General features: G+C 45.6%; 1 protein-coding gene across 1 annotated transcript; it reads left to right on the plus strand.

Annotated features, from left to right (window-relative positions):
* The first annotated feature begins 899 nt into the window (after positions 1–899).
* Sp5 (Sp5 transcription factor) lies at positions 900–3,646 on the plus strand. The gene is made up of 2 exons (XM_021156321.1): positions 900–1,293; positions 1,942–3,646. Exons 1-2 carry the CDS (start codon positions 1,243–1,245, stop codon positions 3,085–3,087), a joined length of 1,197 nt encoding a protein of 398 aa, XP_021011980.1. The 5' UTR covers positions 900–1,242; the 3' UTR covers positions 3,088–3,646.
* The last annotated feature ends 12,539 nt before the right edge of the window (positions 3,647–16,185 follow it).

The raw sequence follows: 16,185 nt of genomic DNA on the forward strand, positions 1-16,185 counted from the left end.
TCGGTTTTTCAAGCCATGGGGGTGGGGTCGGGAGGGAAAGGGGACTGCGAAGAAGCACCCAAGCCTTGCTGTCCAGCTTGTGACATCGCGCACATTTGATGATGCTAAGAGAAGTTAAAGCATCGCTGGCGAGTCTGACGGAGCGCAACCAGTGGGGCGCTTGCCCGGTCCAGCTCAACTCACAGAACTGTTTGTCTGGAAAGTACAGTCCAATCCGCCCCCCCCCACACACACACACGGCGCCCACCGCCCCAAGTGTACGCTCCGGGTTGTTCTGGTGTCCTGCCAAGCTCAGTTGTGGGAGGAAGCAGTCAGCGCGGTGCGGGTTTTTTTTTTTTTTCACTCTGCAAAAGTTATAGCCTGAGGAGAACTTCCAGGTCACACCAGTGGGAGCTTCAAGCGGCTTGTCAAGAGGGTGGGTCTGGAGTGTGTGCGCCACCCACTGCTGCCCTGGGAGGCCGCCCAGCCTGGCCCAGGGTCACAGCGCCGCCTGCTACTCCGCGGGCGAGTAGGGGGGTGGGACACGCGGCCGACCGGGTTTGGTCAGTCCCACGCCCCGCCCCAGGAGCTCGCTTTAGTCCTCAGTGTGAGGATGCAGAAGTATGGGGAAGTTACCCTCATCCCGGTCTCAAAGTACTGTGCCTGAAAGCTGAAGGCAGATTTTTTTTCCTAGAGATAACAAAGACACTTTGTCACTTTGCGCGCTGCCTTGGTGCAAATCTTTAATTGCAAGTGGGGGTGGGGGATCGAGTGTCCCGAGCAACCCAAGCGCGAGTCTCCAGGCGGCAAGGCCCCCTTTGATCAGGAAAATCCAATTATTTGTGTATATACATTTCCCACATAGTGATTACTTCATTAATTGTCCCGCCTTTATCTCCTCCCTTCCCATCCCCCCTAATAATCAGTTCTTTTATCCAGACCAACAAACACACCATAGGAGCTTTGTGGATTCAAAGGATTTGCTTTCGCTTCTGAAAGAGCCGCTATTCTTTGATGATTGGGTAGCGGCAAACTTCAAAGCCATAAATCTTTCCTCTGACTGGCTGGCGGCCCAGCAAAGCCCTTATCAAATTCTTGGAGGTGATCCTGAAGCGCTCAGACCGCGAGCCGGGCGAGCAAGCGGGGCGCGGGAGGGGAGGACTCGGAGGCACGCTGGGCGGCCGTTCGTCCTCGCCTTCGGGTGTCCATGCTTCGGCGGCGGCCGCGTCCCGCTCCACAGCGAGCGGCCTTCAAGCAGTAGCCATGGCCGCTGTGGCTGTCCTCCGGAACGACTCACTGCAGGCCTTCCTCCAGGTCAGGGCCGGGCCCGGAGCGGGCGGGAGCAGGTGGGAATGGCGTAGTCGGGTCTAGGCGGGTACTTTGAGCACCTTAAATCTCAAGGGGACACTCCCGCTTAAGGGTGAGACTGGAGTCAACCCTAGGCGCACTCAGGCCAACTTGATACCTAATCCGGTGGTGTGTGTGTGTGTGTGTATTGCCTTTCGGGAGTATGTGGATGTCAGAATGGCAGGAAATTGAGTTCACCTTGCTGGGCTCTCCTGTTGACTTCAGCCTAGGATGGGCTAAGGAGGAACACAGTAGCTACTTTGAAAAGAGCTTATAAAATATTACCGAAGACGACCCCACGGCCCCATTGTGGGTGTTTCTAGTTATTCCTAACCGACTCCGGTCCCTCTGCCTCCCTTAAAAGATGCTTGGCATCTTTTTGAACCAAGTAGTTTAGCGGGAAGCGACCACGCACCAGGGGTTCAGGTAGCCTGGCTCTCAAAGTTTCCCGGGACCGCTGGGTGCGCACGCGGGATGCTGTGAGGTCTGGGGGAGGGACAGCCTGGCAGAGGAGGGGCGGGGGTATAATAGTGGGGGTGGCGGCCCTGCCCAGAGTCCGGGCTTGAAACGCTAACCTTTTGTCTCTTCCGCCCTCCCTCGCCGCCGCCCATGCAGGACCGCACCCCCAGCGCCTCCCCGGACCTGGGCAAGCACTCGCCCCTGGCGCTGCTGGCTGCCACCTGTAGCCGGATCGGCCAGCCCGGCGCTGCGGCGGCACCCGACTTCCTTCAGGTGCCCTATGACCCAGCGCTGGGTTCACCCTCCAGGCTTTTCCACCCTTGGACTGCCGACATGCCCGCACACTCGCCAGGCGCTCTGCCGCCCCCACACCCTAGCCTGGGGCTGACGCCGCAGAAAACACACCTGCAGCCGTCCTTCGGGGCAGCCCACGAGCTCCCGCTCACGCCCCCCGCGGATCCGTCGTACCCTTACGAGTTCTCGCCGGTCAAGATGCTGCCCTCGAGCATGGCTGCTCTGCCTGCCAGCTGCGCGCCCGCCTACGTGCCCTACGCCGCGCAGGCCGCGTTGCCCCCGGGCTACTCCAACCTGCTGCCCCCGCCGCCGCCACCTCCTCCACCGCCCACGTGCCGCCAGTTATCCCCTGCCCCGGCTCCGGACGACCTCCCCTGGTGGAGCATCCCGCAATCGGGCACGGGGCCGGGGAGCTCCGGGGTTCCAGGGACCAGCCTCTCCAGCGCCTGTGCCGGGCCTCCCCACGCTCCCCGCTTCCCTGCCTCAGCCGCCGCTGCTGCAGCGGCGGCTGCAGCCCTGCAACGGGGTCTAGTGTTGGGCCCGTCGGACTTTGCACAGTACCAGAGCCAGATCGCCGCGCTGCTGCAGACCAAGGCCCCCCTGGCGGCCACGGCCAGGAGGTGCCGCCGCTGCCGCTGCCCCAACTGCCAGGCGGCTGGCGGTGCCCCCGAGGCGGAACCGGGCAAAAAGAAGCAACACGTGTGCCACGTGCCAGGCTGCGGCAAGGTGTACGGCAAGACGTCGCACCTGAAGGCGCACCTGCGCTGGCACACGGGCGAGCGGCCCTTCGTGTGCAACTGGCTCTTCTGCGGCAAGAGCTTCACGCGCTCGGACGAGCTGCAGCGGCACCTGCGGACTCACACGGGCGAGAAGCGCTTCGCCTGTCCCGAGTGCGGCAAACGCTTCATGCGAAGCGATCACCTCGCCAAGCACGTGAAGACGCACCAAAATAAGAAGCTCAAAGTCGCTGAGGCCGGGGTGAAGCGGGAGAACCCGCGGGACCTATGAGCGCACTGGGACACTTCCGAGGCCACTCCTGCCCAAGACATCCTTCCCAGCACCTTTGCTGGCACACCAGGGTACTTGCCATTGAGGTAGCTGACAGAGAAACTTTTTAAATGAACTTTTTATTCTCCTCCGCCCGAAGTCTTGCTGTCCAGCCCAAGAGCAGAGGGCAGGGCAGGCAGGACAGGAAACTGGGTCGTAGTTGAGTTACTCCAGGAGGAATCCAAAGTCCGAGCCATCGCCTGCCTGGGAGACTTACATTTTACCCAGGGCTGGCCTTGCTTGTGGGAGTCGCTGCTGAAAAAAAAAAAAAATTAAAAGAGAAGGCCCTTGGGAGATTTAAAAACAAGGCCTAAGTTTTTGCTAGGCCCAATTCGGACTTTGTACAGGTTATTTAATAATAGCTTTGTTAAAGAGTAATTATAATTATAACGTTAATAAATGTTTCTGTTCTCAGCTCCACGCAGAGCTACAGCATGGTACGTTTCTGTAAAGCGAACAGCAGTTGGCAGCCTGAAAATAAATACGTTCATTCCAGGGTCTCCTTGGGAAGACCCCCGCAGAGCTGGTCTCCTCTGATCTTTTCTTCTTCCTGGAATCCTTGCTGAGAGGTCAGGTTTCACCAGGGATCTGATGGTTCCTGTGTGCGGCCTATGTCGCAGGCGTCTTTGGTTTCTAAAAGTTTGGGCAAACATGTACTGGATGCATGGGCAGGCACGGAGTAGTCACTTTCCTGGTAAAAACAGTTAAGACAAGACTTGCCGTTTCCTGTTTGGGTTTCTGTGGTGCTCTAGAATTTAGTGTGTTGTATGTTTTATAAATTTGATAACCTGCTGCACAAAGACTGAGGCAAATTCCTTGCTGTTGTACAGTTGTTGATATTCTTGGGTCCTGTTGGAGGAGCTAGGTTTTCTCAGGGCCTTCTCCTAGGTGAGATTTTTAGAGTTAAATAGAGAAGTTGGTGGCTCTTACATAGAGTGGTCTATACCAGGGTTATACGGAAAAAGGTAACCCTCACTCAAACTTGCCACATTCCAGTCTGGCCATCCACTACTTGTTTGCTAATCTTAACAAGCCCGTTTTCACACGGACCAGCTACAGATAGGCCAGGGAGTTTTCATTCTTCTTGGAGCTTGGAATTTTCTTTTGAATCACCCAGCCAGCCAGATTTTCTCAGGGAAGAACTGGAAATGCTTGCTCCTAGCCTAGAAATGTAGGAGAATTATATAGGTGTCTCACCTTTCTGTAACTTTTAAAAGTTTGAAGTCTTTTTTTTTTCCAAGTGTCTCAACTCATTTGTATTATAATATTTGGAGCAAGCAACTAAACTCGCATTTGGAATCAGCAAAATTCAAAATGGAATTTAAATTTTGTTACTGTCTTAACGAAAAAATGCAGTGAATGATCTTTTCGTGATAGAATTGTGTATATGTATTTATGATACTTCATAGCCTACAAGCTTGCCATTAATTTTTGCTTGAAGCCAAACTAAAAGGCAAATCTTCAAAAGCTATTGCGGGTTGTTCTAGAAAGTTATGTAAACAAAACACAAACATCAACATAATTGAAGTGAGAATAACTTTTTGTAATCACAAGGAATAGTTGTATTGTGTAATGTGAGGCAAGACAGCAAATGTATGTTACATTTCTTGGCAAGGCATGCCTCAAAGCCACTTGCCCTCATTAGAGATTTTGAACTATTTCATAAGCTTGAATGCCAAGCATCCTGGTCCAGCACTTCAGAAAAGAGAGCTAACAGAGCTGCAAGGCAGTGCAGCCAGCACACACCTGAACATGCGCTCTTACCCTAAATCTACCATAATTCCTCAGGAAGAGCATCTTGATTTCGACCTAGTGTACTTTATGTGGCTATGTAGAATCTACCGTAATTCCTCAGGAAGAGCATCTTGATTTCGACCTAGTGTACTTTATGTGGCTATTATAGAAAAGTTGCATGGTGTTTTCAGTCACTCCTGAGCCATGGCCTGGGATCAACTTCAGACTCAGGAAAGGTTTCTTGACAGGTGATGGGGACTTTGGACTCAGGAAATTTGAAGTGGTTCTGTCATGTGAGAATAGCTTTGATTCTTTATTTAAATCAAAGTTTCAAAATTGCCACTTTCTCTTTCTTTCTTTCTCTCTTCCTTCCTTCCTTTTTTTAAAACACACCTGTGATTACCAACAGGTACAATCCTCTAGAAGAGACAAGGGGAAAATAAACCTTTTTCATGGAGAAAAATAAAATAAAATATACGAGATTAAAAATTAAACAGGGGTAGTGAAGGAATAGTCTTGGAACTTTTTAGTTAAGAGAACACCTTAATCAAATATGTGGAGTTTACCAAAATAAGGAATATATCCACTAGAGGACCAAATTAACTTTCTTAGAACTATTTAATTGAGCCTGCCCAATTGAAAGGCAGCCTTTGGCTTAATCTGATACATGGTAACTATTGGCTATTCACCCGAGTCCTACAGCTCTTTCAATTACTTTAGAAAAGGAATTAATGCCATTCTTGAAGGAGACACCCAAAAGTCACAGTAAATAATAATATCCAAGTATAGGAAGGCATTTCATGTGTATGCTGAAAAAATAAGCTAATACAATATAGAAACGCATTCAGGTATACAAGCTGTGGATATTTGTGGAGATTTTGTTTAATAAGTCTGCAACCAGAATACCATTATAAGGACATTAAAATTTATTATGGAACACCAGTATGCAAAAATATGTGTAACTTAGACAACTATATATATTACTTACAGCAGAAAATTCAATTGAATTAAAATGAAAAGCTTAGAAGTAAGTTCATACCAAAGGTGAACTACATGTTATTTTGAATTGGAGTTGAACAAAACCAAAAAGCAAGTTTAACCTGCCAACTTTTCAAAAGGGTTTATTTAAGATTTCAGTACACAATCATTTTAAAACTGAAATGTTTTGATTTCAATGGTAATGATTGTTTCGTGACATTAGACTCCGTTTCTTATGAAACTGTTTTGGGCAGAATGAAAATAGAGTATATACTAAATTCCAAATTGGTGACATCTTAAAGTGTACACTTAATGAATAAATGAACCATATGGGTCAAGAACTTAGAAACAGAGAAATTGAATAATATATAAATTAGCTAATTTAGAATTTTGTGTTTCCGAATTTAACAATATAGTTTTCCACTTTTCTCCAGAGAACACTGGGAAGGTATTTCTATAATGGTTCTGGTAAATTTGCCAAAGAAAATACAAGTGTTATTAACATCAATTTCAACATGTCTAGATTGATCAGAGCTAAAATATGTTTTATATATAATTTAATTATTTGACTTAACTCAGAAAAATATAACTTGCCACTAAAAATTAATCTTGCTGAGGTTGCTTCCAGTAAAAACTTATTTTGATGACATCCATAAAAAGGCAGGTTTTCACCCCAGTGTGTGCTGTGTGCTATTCTAATACTGTAGGCTTGGAAGTAATTGATTGAAAGTGATGTCTTCAGCTTGGTCCTGCTGGAAGAAGGGGATAGAGAGCTGTTATAGAAGTGACTACAAATTCCTACTCTTTTAAACACTGGTGTGAATGACACTTGTTTCTGTGGGACTCTAGAGCTGCAAAACATGTTTGTTTACCTTAGCTTGTTGCTTTACACAATAGAGTCAATTGGCAGTTTTGGGGTAGGGAGTAGACTATAGTGAGGAGTCAGATTAATTAAACTTTGATGTCTGGTGAACGCCTAGAGCTCACTACTGGCCTCAATGAACTATCACTACGTTTCTCTTGTCTACATGATAGAGGAAGGACTTTTAAAAGAATGTAAGACCTAGGGCACCTTTGAAATATGGATGCCACACCTTGAATCCAGTAAGAAGAAGGGTGAAGCAGAGGGATTACCAGTACTGGTGACATAGTGAGTTTGAGGCCAGCACAAACTACCAAGCAAGACCATACTATGTTGCAACACCGTATCCAAAACCAGGGAACCGTGCACTAACGTAGTGTGATAAAGTAGAGAAAAATAAGGAAAATGTCTAGGCATATGCATGTTTTGGATAAGCTGTGTTTATGTTAATATGCCAAAGTGACACGCCACTATAGTCATAATCTAATTCATGTAGCATTCTGTATTATAGAGGTTGCTGATCCTGGCTCTTCCTCCCAGCTCTATGCTCCCAGAAATAAGACTCAGATTCAGAATATATTTACAAATACTTTGGCCATATAAGTAGGCTCTTCTCTGACTAATTCATAATTTAAAATGACCCACTTAACCTACATTCTACCACATGGCTGGTTACCTGTGCTCAGGTACCATGATTCCATCTCAACACATCTTCCCAGGATAATCTCCCCCACCTGGCTCTATCCCAGAATTCTTTCTGCCTCCGGGATGTTCTATACTTTCCTATAGGCCACAGGTTTTTAAATTGACACGTGATGCATCCATATAATATATCAGATATTCTCTCTATACTATATAGGCAACTTAACATTTTCTTTGGTATTAGTAAGATTCTACATTTTTGTGTAAATATCTTGATGTTTGTTTTCTAAAGAATGTTAATCAATACAGAGGTCTTTCTATTTAGTTTATGGACAGTATGTGATAACTTGCATAGTGTCGTCCCTGACTGTCTTGGGTAAGTGACATTAATTCAGCAGAGATGCAACCTGATAGCTCCAGACTGGTGCAGCTCTCTTGACCATCTCACCACTGTGGCTACCCTTTTCATCCTCTTTCTGGAAGATGTGCTTTTCTGCCTGGACCTTAGCAATTCTCTAGAACAGTTCTCAATGGGATGGTTGATAGTTAACCCATAATTCTGTCCACAAATGTGGGCTTTGGTAGTGTTTATACAACATATAATGTCCTAAAGCACAGGGTGGTTTTCTATATAATACAAAAGTTGAAACAGGGAAATCATATCTAGTTCTTAGTTTGATATAACATGGGGAATCTATGGCTTTCACCTTTGAGAAAGTCAATTCAGCCCTATGATGATGGAGACCATAAACTATGAACTTTAAGTTTGATTGAGAGTAAAATCAGTTACTAGTCACACCTCTGACACAAGAATTACACTAAAATTGTATAAGATAACAGTGAGGAGCCTCCAGCCATGCGAGTTCTTTAACTGTCAAGTTAAACAGTTCTGGCATGCAGGCACAAGTCATGGTGTGGTCGGTATGATCTAAAACTCAAATGGAGACCATCTCTCTAGCCTTCAGCTCTATTTCACACAATTTCCAAGGCAAGCACCAGGTCTACATCCTCACTTATGCTTAAGATTGGCAAGGATGTCCTCATTTTGAATGTATTTGGAGAGAGCATCCTAAAAATCTACATAAAATACTGGGAAGACTTACTTCTCTTATTCATGTGAATTTTATTCTTGCTCTGTATGCCACTTTTTTTTTTTTACTCTGTGTCTTGAAGAAGGCGAAAGTCTATATACCCATGTCCATCTCTGTCATGAAACGTTCTGTGACTTAGCTCCCTGTAGAGCAGAACCCGACTGGCTTCTAAACTATAATTATTTTAAGCTGTATTTTGTTTGTATTTTCAGTACTGGGAATTGAATCCAGTAGTCATTCAACTAAGTGCTCTACTATTGACCTGAATTCCCTAATCCTCTGCTTGAACCTTCAACCTTCTGCCTGAGTAGTTTTACAGTCATGTGCCACCACACCTAGATAAATCTGTTCATTGTGTTCCTAATAGATATTTATATCCCTGGGGTTCAGTTTTACAGATAGGTGCAGATAGACAGGTCTACTTCAAGTCATATTTTATTTATATAGTGTTTGCTGATGTTTTTTTATGAGTTTCTATGCCAATAAGAATATTCACACAGCAATAGAAAGGCAAATTGAAAATACCATAGAAGATTGAGATAATCCCAGTCTGAATGGATTTTTTAATTGATTAAAAGTTATACAAGAAAGTGGGGGCTGTAGGTAAGTTGGTAGAGTGTTTGCCCAGCATACACTGGGTTCAGTGCTCTGTGTCTGGTATTACAAAAGGCTGGGAGTTACAGTGCACATCCCAGCATTCAGAACATAGAGGCTGGAGGATTAGAGTGGCAAGGTCATCCTCAGCTATATAGTGAGCTTGCTGGAGGCTAGCCTTGGCTACATAAAATCCTGTCTCCAAAAAGAAAATGGGGGAAGAGTAGATTACCTAAATCTATGCACAGCCTTTTTATTTGACTAAACTTTTCATGGGGATATGAACTGAGATTGTGAGCATTCTCTCATTTGTATTTCTCATTGAGGTTGTAGTTGGAGAGTTTTTCACTTTTATCCTTGATGGAGTTCAGGCCATCCATCTCTTAACACTACTTCATACAGGTGAGACGGAAGGAAGGAAGCCATTGCAGAAGCCTTCTGTGCTGAATCTGGGCTTGAGGTACAAAGTCGCCAAACTGTGAGATGCATGGAAAGAGCTCCTTGTCTGTCACAGCTCAGATTTACCAAGAGCGAGCCTCTGTGTGCCCAAACCACCCTTATCCAGAACCTGCGGCACTGTCACGGACCCCTTGCCTCTCTCTCTGAGGCTGATCTAGAAGTGGGAAAAGGGAAACAGATAAGTGGAATCAAACAGGTAATATATCTATGCCCATCTCTGGCATGAAACTTTATGTGGTGGTCTTGTCCTTTAAAATTGACCCATTATTTTGATCTGGCTCCCTATAATATAGATCCCAACAGGCTTCTGAACTATACAGGAAAATAAGAAAGGGGTTGAAATGGGGTCCTTGGACAGAGGTCTGATGTGAAATATCAGCACCTTCTCAAACATAGATCTCCAAGGAGATAAGCTTTCCCCTTATTTAAAAATTCTGAATTTTTTTCAAACGGAAGCTGAGTGTAAATTAGGCTTATGGCTTTACTAAGGACACTCAGACTTGGTTGTTGAGCTGCTGGTCTTTTCCAAAGTTGGGATGCTCCAAAACTAAAACCTGCGAATGGAAATACTCAATACAGCTTACAGCTATTAACAGTGTAACGTGAAGACCCTGGCTCTATCTTCTGACTTCAAACGTCTCATTAAAAAGTAAGGAAAAAAATAATCAAAAGGAGATAAAGATGCTTTATGATAATCTGAGTCTCAGAGAGCTGAGAGCAGAGTTGAGTAGCAGTTCCAGGTAGGCTAATGACTGTAACTAATGTTACATACCTCCTCACTAGGAGAGGAGAGAAGTGGAAAGGTTAGGCGTCTGTCTTAGTTACTTTTCTAATGCTGTGAAGAGACATTATGACCAAGGCAACTTATAGACGGAAGATTTGGGGCTTACAGTTCCAGAGGATTAGAGTCCATGACCATCAGGACAGGGAGCATAGCAGCAGGCAAGCAGGGATGGTATCTGAGCAGTAGCTGAGAGCTTACGTTTTGACCTGCAAGTAGGAAACAGAGAAAACCTTTTGAAACCCCAAAGCCCACCCCCAGTGACACATCTCCTCCAACCTCCTCATCCTTCTCAAAACAATTTCACCTACTAAGGACCAAGTACTCAAATATAAGAGCCTGTGGGGGGCCATTCTCATTCAAACCACAGCAGCAGCCTTCCGGCAAGCTTAGTAATTAGCCAGCATAGCTGAAAATAGGACCCTGTACCCAGCTCCACAGATATAAAAAGAAGAGTTGTATTTTCAGACAGTGATTGAGGGAGAGGACTGGGAATAAGCAAGGATAGGGCATGAACCTTGTCAGCAGAGGGAATGGAACACTTTGACCAGAGGCCAGCTGCCCATTGTTTTGGGAGCCAATGCTATAGGAGGCAATAGGTTTTTTTTGCAAAAGAAGAAAACTTTATCGCACACCAACAGTCAAGTAGATCAGGGACCGGTGGAAGCCAGTTTAGGCAGTCCTCAGGGTCTCAAGAGAGGGACTGAGGATTAAAAGAAAAAGACAATTAGACAACACTGTACCATGACTCCAGTCAGTGCAGAGGCTGAAGCAGGTTTATTGATCTTTATACCATCTAAGTACAGGCAAAGAATAAGGTCAGTTCTAGGTCAAGGAACAAAAGTGGCAGTAAACAAAAACCGTCAAGGAACAAACAAGGCGATAAACAAAGTCCCGTGGTATTCATATCACGAAGACCAAGATCTTGAGCCTCCTTCCCTGTGCTAGCCCAATGTCAAATCCCTGCCAAATTCCTAGAAGTGGCCCCAAAAGCTCTCCACAGGAACCATAAAGTCAAATCGGCCACTGAGGTCAGTTGCTGGCAGGGTAATTCATAAAGAGAAGAGAAAGTCCCATAGCGGTTGGGTGGATTGGTTTTAGACAGGACACATTGTTTATGGGGTGGTAGGAGTTACAATCTGCATGAGTTTTTCCACTTATCTATCTCCAATCTTGAAATATCAATTTCAAACTGTAATTAAGGCTTTTTTTTTCTGAACAATAACTAACAACTTTGTTATTAAGGTTTATTTTTTTCTGGCTGTAATTTGAACTCAGGCCCTTGCCCATGCCAGGCAAGCTCCCCACCACTTAGCTACATTCCCCTAATACTTATTTCTTAGTGTGGGGTTTCACTGCATAGCTTGGCTCAAGATTAGCCTGGCTCTGCCTCCCAAATACTTGACTGCTGTTATATCTCCTCATACCCTTCTGTGTAGGGGATTTATGTCTATGTTGAAGCTTTAACCAATTTCAGTGCCCTCTTTGTCCTTGCTGAGTCCTAAGTCATGGAGAATTGATTACAAACTATGTCCTACTTGTATTGGCTGGTTTTGTGTATCAGCTTGACACACGGAGTTATCACAGAGAAAGGAGCCTCCCTTGAGGAAATGCCTCCATGAGATCCAGCTGTAAGGCATTTTCTCAACTAGTGATCAAGGGTGAGATGGCCCATTGTGGGTGGTGCCAGGACTATCAACCCAGGGTTCTATAAGAAAGCAAGCTGAGCAAGCCTGGGGAAGCAAGCCAGTAAGGAACATCCCTCCATGGCCTCTGCATCAGCTCCTGCTTCCTGACCTGCTTGAGTTCCAGTCCTGACTTCCTTTGGTGATGAACAGCAATGTGGAAGTATAAGCTGAATAAACCCTTTCCTCCCCAACTTGCTTCTTGGTCATGATGTTTGTGCATAAATAGAAACCCTCACTAAGAAGACACTGTTGATCTGTTTTGTGTTGAGGGATGGGTCTCTAAGATAGGGTAACCATCATTAATGGGAGGCAACCATTTGAGTGGTCAATCTAAACAGGTAAGTGTTGCCTAGACTAAAAATTATTGCAGACTCGGAGAATAGAAAGGTTAACCCAGTCTGGTAGAGACCAACTGAAGATAACTAAAAATGAGAGAAGGGGCCAAACCAAGGGGCCAAGTGATGGGCCTGTTACTGACTTTTCTCACTTTAAAGTGTTAACAACTGGATCCTGACCCCCTGCCTCACAGCACAGGCCTGGCAGAAGATGCCCAAAGGCCCAGCATCACTAAGATGAGCACCACTAAGTAGTAGAAAGAGATGAATGATGTGTGCATAACGAAGAGAGGCAGAACTGGAGATGTGAGGGCAGTGAGAAGCAGCCTGCTCTCAGGAGCCTGCACTGCCACCTAAGGCCATGGTCAGGTCCTAGCTTCTGCTGCCCCTGAGGATCAGGTCTGGGTCTGTGGCCATGCAGCAGTGGGGATCTGAGTCAATGTCCAGAACCCATGTTACCACCCAAGGCCATGCAGATATCCCTGGTCAGCGCTGCCAACTGAGGCCACGTTGATATCTGAGGACTGCGGAAGAGGTGGCCCCGCCCCTCATTGGCTGCATCGCTCAGAAGAGCAGGCTGGTTCGAGTCCAGGCAGTATAGTAGTGCTGGCCCTGGTTGTGGGGGTTGTAAGTGAGCCGTCCCCAAGAGCATGAGATTGGGAGAGCTGGCCTGCCCCTTGTTGGCCATGAGGTGGCATGAGGAAGAGATAACACCGCCCCCCCCCCCAACACACAGGGCCTACAACTGTCCCTGTCCCTTGCAGTGTATAGCACTAGAGAGAGCAGACCCTGCACCTTGCCTGGGTAGCACAGTAGAGGTGCCCCTGGTAACAAGGGCACAGAAGAGCCAGCCCTGCTGGAGGAGGGTCTCATTGCCCACCCTCACAGTGACACACTTCCTCCAACAAGGCCACACCTACTCCAACAAGGCCACACTTCCTAATAGTGCCACTCTCTGGTCAAGCATATTCAAACCACACACACACACCTAATAATAATTTTTGAAAGATAAAGCAAGGATTCTATCAGATACCTAGGCAATAACACTTGGCCGCGATTACTTGTAATTACTAGCAACGGTGAAAAGGGGACCAGGCATGGGCCTGAGTCCTCTTAGGATTACTCTCTGTGAAAGTATCTGAATCCCAGAGAGTTTTTTGTGATAGTCATCTTATTGAGTAAAATCATAATAAGACCTCTTTTTTCATAATTCCCAGCTCTACGTATTTTTATGTATTTTTTTTTGTCCAAGTTAGCACACATCACTCCATCTTAATTCTGATAGTGTTCACATTTCATTACCCATTGCTCTTGTTCTCTGAAGACATTGCTGGTGGTTGACTATACCTCATTGCCAGGATGGACCTGACCTGGTGATAGGTCTGATCTGGCTCCACAATGGAGGGAAAGTTATTGATCATTTGGAATCATTTGTAGTAATAACTATTTAATCTCAATCAGGGGTTTCTACCTGCCTTTGATTTTTCAGTTCCCAGACAAGAGACATACAACTTTTACTTTTATAATAAGCCTTTAAAGTACTAGAGCTGGGCAGATATCTACCCTCTATGTTATTATAGACAATAACCCAGAGATATGACTTACCATGTTCTACATGGGCCACTCTTAACTCTGACTGGCCAGCCTACATGGCCAGTTCTTAAACCCCCTAGCCCCATGGTATCGTCTTCTCTCTTCATCTTTTCTCTTTTCCTTCCTCATAGTCTTCTCAGACACCAAGCCCTGGAATCAAAACTCCACCTACCTCTCTTCTGCCCAGCTATAGGCTGTGTGTGGGAAGCCACATGTGCCGTTGCAGAGTGGCACAGGCTTCTGCTGGCCACCACGCATACATAGGCAGAAAAGTTATTTTTGCCAAGATGAGGTTTTGAGAATTAACCAAAATTAACCAATCAGATGAGAGAGAAGTTGACCAATCAGATGAGAGAAAAGTTAACCAATCAGATGAGAGAGAAGTTGACCAATCAGATGAGAGAGAAATTAACCAATCAGATGTAGGCATGCAAATGAGGTGGTAAGCATCAACCAAGCACAACCAATCCAGGTGTGAGACACGCCTCTCCTAGGCCTATATAAAGCAGCACCAGTGCTGGGCTCGGGGTCTATTCGCCTTTACAATCAAGCTCTCCCAATAAACGTGTGCAGAAGGATCCTGTTGCAGCATCGTTCTTGCTGGTTGAGTCAGACGCGCTCAAGAGCTGTGGACATCTTTATTCAACCAGTAGTTCTAAAGTAAGAAACTAGGTTTTCACAACAAAAGCTGATAAACTTGAGAAGTCACTTGGAAGCCTAAACCTCCCTGGTACATAATTTAGCATTACAGTACATACCGACCCACCAAACCTCAACAATCACTGCCTGTGGTTTGAGTGAGAAATGGCTCCCAGAGGTTCAGGCATTGAACACTTGGTCCCCGGCTAGTGATGCCGTTTAGAGAGCCTATGTGGAGGTATGGCCTTGGTGAGAGATGTGTGTCAATAAGGGCAGACTGTGGGAGCTTCCAGTTCACTCTCGGCTTCATGCCTGCTGTGAGGTATGGATCTTTCAGCTTCCTGTTCCTGTCAAATGACTCTCCACTGTCACCAGGCTCTCTCTCCACCACGATGGACTCCTCTAGAGCTGAGAGCCATAAAAAGCCATCTCTTACTTACTCCTCTAGAGCTGAGAGCCATAATAAGCCGTCTCTTACTTACATTGCCCTTAGTTGTATTGCTTAATCACGGCAACAGAAAAGTATGTAATACAGCACCATATCCTCTCAGCCACATTCAGACAACACACGCTTTAGAAAGAATGGCCTCACGCATTAGCTCACTTGGAATGTATTGTTTGTTCTGTTGCCTGTTTGTTTTTGTTTTGTGGGGGAGTTTGTTTTGTTTTAGTTGATTGGTTGGTTGATTATGTCTGTGTGTATATGTGTGTGTGTGTGTGTGTTTGGCTTTTCTGTGTAACCCTGGTTGTACTAAAATCTCCTCTGTAGACCAGGCTGGCCTCAAACTCAGAAATCCACCAGGCTTGCCTCCCCTCTGCCTCTGCCTCTGCCATCCTGCCTCCTCTGCCTCCTCTGCCTCTGCCTCCCAAGTGCTGGGATTAAAGGCATATGCCACCACCACACAGCACCTGAAGTCCATTGTTAAGTTCAATTTTATATTTTCTGTAGAGGAAAGCTGTCATCTTGAAGTACAGGACAACCAGCGTTTGTTTGTTTGTTTGTTTGTTTATATTCTTAGGAATTGTACACATTTTGACAGGCAACAGGTACAAAATTTTGCATGGTAAACACAAAACGAAACTAATAAAAGCAGAAAAAAAATCCACTTTGCAAAAGTTTCAAACCTAGAGCATAATTTTTTCTAAAGTCCCACCAATCTTTATCAAAGATAGTTTAAAAAACTATTTACATATTAACTGAGTTTTAAAATTATTTTGCTTATTAAGTGGCAGAGGGTGGTGGTGCATATGCCACAGAACGTATGCCGAGGCAAGAGGACAGCTGTGGGAGGAATTCTTTTCTTCCATCACGTGGTTCCCAGGGAGCCACCCACATTTGTCAGCCTTGGTAGTAGGCACCTTTACCTGCTGGGTCATCTTGCTGTCCCAGCTGGGTTTACTTTTGTCAGAAAATGCCCATAAGTTTGCTCACAAATGCACAGGAAACAAACCAAAACTGATAGCTGAGGCATAGGGATTATGTTTAAATTTAGATGAAAGTTCACCCTAGCTACTGGTGAAAGAAATTCATTATTTTAATGGCTCAGAAATTAAGAGCACGGGCATATATTCAGAAGATGTCCCAACCGGTAAGAAGGACACATGCTCCATTATGTTCATAGCAGCCTTATTTATAATAGCCAGAAGCTGGAAAGAACCCAGA

This window comes from Mus caroli, chromosome 2 (genome assembly GCF_900094665.2).
Source record: "Mus caroli chromosome 2, CAROLI_EIJ_v1.1, whole genome shotgun sequence".
NCBI classification, from domain to species: domain Eukaryota; kingdom Metazoa; phylum Chordata; class Mammalia; order Rodentia; family Muridae; genus Mus; species Mus caroli.

Coding starts and splice junctions, on each gene's coding strand:
- Sp5 (XM_021156321.1), top strand. CDS start 1,243: ATGGCCGCTGTGGCTGTCCTCCGGAACGACTCACTGCAGGCCTTCCTC. Junction 1,294..1,941: donor CACTGCAGGCCTTCCTCCAG/GTCAGGGCCGGG, acceptor CCGCCCATGCAG/GACCGCACCCCCAGCGCCTC.